This window comes from Microplitis demolitor, chromosome 9, assembly GCF_026212275.2.
Source record: "Microplitis demolitor isolate Queensland-Clemson2020A chromosome 9, iyMicDemo2.1a, whole genome shotgun sequence".
In the NCBI taxonomy this organism is placed as follows: domain Eukaryota; kingdom Metazoa; phylum Arthropoda; class Insecta; order Hymenoptera; family Braconidae; genus Microplitis; species Microplitis demolitor.
The window spans coordinates 6,252,052-6,254,360 of NC_068553.1; the positions used below are offsets into that span (position 1 = coordinate 6,252,052).

A 2,309-nucleotide genomic window follows, 5' to 3' on the forward strand; every position below is an offset into this window, starting at 1 on the left:
ATAAGACTACGTATAGTGGATCAGGATGGAAAATTAGTAAATTTTAGGGGTGAAACTATAATCATAAGATTACATGTGAAAACAATATAAAATGGGTATTGTATATGATACAAAGAGTGGCGCAGGCTATAAAAAGATATCAACATGGACAAGCACAATCAGTCGAAGAAGACCTCACAAGGCGTTAACACATCAGAACGAGCTGTTCCTGAAAAGTCTCGGGCTACGTTCACGTGGAAGATCAATAAAATAAAATTCAATTTCTGCTGCATAATCCCGTGTCGAAAGACTTAGGTGGTAAGCTGTTGAGTATAATGTCTAATAACGAAGCTTCAAAGAACTTAAGAAAGTATTTAGAGAGCCAGCAAAGTAAATACGGCACAGATTTTAAAAAGAGCAAAGATAAATATTCGACACCAAGCATAAAAGGTAGTACAGCGTACGACGGTTACGAGAAAGGCAACAAATACGGTGCAGTAGGTGACCGAGGATATAAAAAATAATGGCTAATATATTAGATATTCAACGACCAATTATATTCGATGAGTCAATTGCTCACTATGAACTGCATGCTCATCAACCGTATGCATCGTCAACTTTGAACAACAACGATGAAGTTCGTATCACAATCCAAAATCAAAATTTGTGCATACTTCCTAGGAAAAGTGCACTCCATATTCTCGGAAAGCTTACCAAGAGTGATAATACTGCTGTCGCTGCCACAACCAACTTGGTTAATATGGGGATTGGCCACATGATTAAAGAATTTCGCTTACTTATGAATGGTGTTGAAGTTGATCGAAGTAGTAACGTTGGTATAACAAGTCTGATGAAAGGTTATGTATCATTCAGTCCAAATCAGTTGAGTGCTTTGGAGAATGCTGGCTGGGTGATGGAAGATGATGTTAAATTAACAAACGCTGCAGGAAGCTTTGATTTATTGATTCCGTTGAATATTTTGAGTGGTTTTGCTGAAGATTATCGGAAAGTCCTTATGAATGTTCAGCTAGAGATAATTCTTACAATTTTAAACAGTGACATTAATGCTTGCATACAACAAGCAGCAGGTGCTGAGAAAGTAAAGTTAACTTTGCAAAAAATCGAGTGGATTGTACCGTACGTCACCCTATCAGACAAGGAAAAAATTCAAGCATTAAATTATATTACAAGTGATCCGGCTATCTCAATTAGTTTTCGAACCTGGGAATTGTATGAGTATCCGCTGTTACCGGCAACATCAAAACATATTTGGGCTGTCAAAACATCAACACAACTGGAGAAGCCACGTTACGTCATCCTCGGATTTCAAACAGCAAAAAAAAACGACGCAAGGAAGAATGCGAGTCGATTCGATCATTGTACGCTCCGCAACGTAAAGTTATTCCTGAACTCACATAGTTATCCGTCTGGAGATCTGAATTTGGACATAAACGACAATCAGTATGCTTTATTGTACAGTATGTACACTGATTTCCAATCTTCATACTATAATAAAGTGGCTGAGCCACTGTTAACAAAGCAGAAATTTTTGCAAGAAGCTCCACTCTGTGTTATAGACTGTTCTAAGCAGAATGAGGCAATTAAATCTGGACCAGTAGACATTCGATTGGAGTTTGAATCCATAAATCAATTTCCACAAAACACAACAGCTTATTGTTTAATAATCCACGATCGTATCGTTGAGTATAACCCTATCAGCAGCACTGTACGAAAATTGACTTGAAACATGGTTGTGCAATTTGGTCTGACATCAACTGTACATTATATGTATGCATGGAGTTATGCATACAACACTGCTAGACAAGGTGAATGGAAGCAAATGGCTCGAGATCGAGAAAGGTTTAAACTTAGGATAGAGAGATCAACGTTTATGCATTTTTTTCAAATCAGACAGTTGATAATATATTTGCGCAGATTTTTCGTATGATGGATTGTCACCCTAGAATTCCAGAAACCAACGCTTTAATTGTTGAATATTTTGAAAAGCACATGCATGTGTTCTTCGACGATGATATAGCCTCAGCGGACATTTTTCCTTATTATAGCGATCCACATTTTCAAATGAATAATGTCTCATTAGTTGGATGTCGATAATTTGTGCGGAGTAATCGGTCATGATCGTCAACCATTTGTCTTTTTGCTTTCCATCAACATAAATATAACTTGATTTGCTCACTATATCTTTAATAATTTCTTGAAGTTTGTCGTATGGCGTTTCACCTGAGTCCCACCGGATACCATGGCTGCACCCACTCTCATCTAAAGTTTCTTGCATAATTGCTCCATCATACTCCAATGGTGGTTGAAAG

General features: G+C 37.4%; 1 protein-coding gene across 1 annotated transcript; it reads left to right on the forward strand.

The window, feature by feature from the left end:
- The first annotated feature begins 502 nt into the window (after window positions 1-502).
- Window positions 503-1,723, forward strand: LOC128668520 (uncharacterized). The gene has a single exon (XM_053741672.1). The coding sequence runs from the start codon at window positions 503-505 to the stop codon at window positions 1,721-1,723; it is 1,221 nt and encodes a 406-aa protein (XP_053597647.1).
- Window positions 1,724-2,309: the final 586 nt, after the last annotated feature.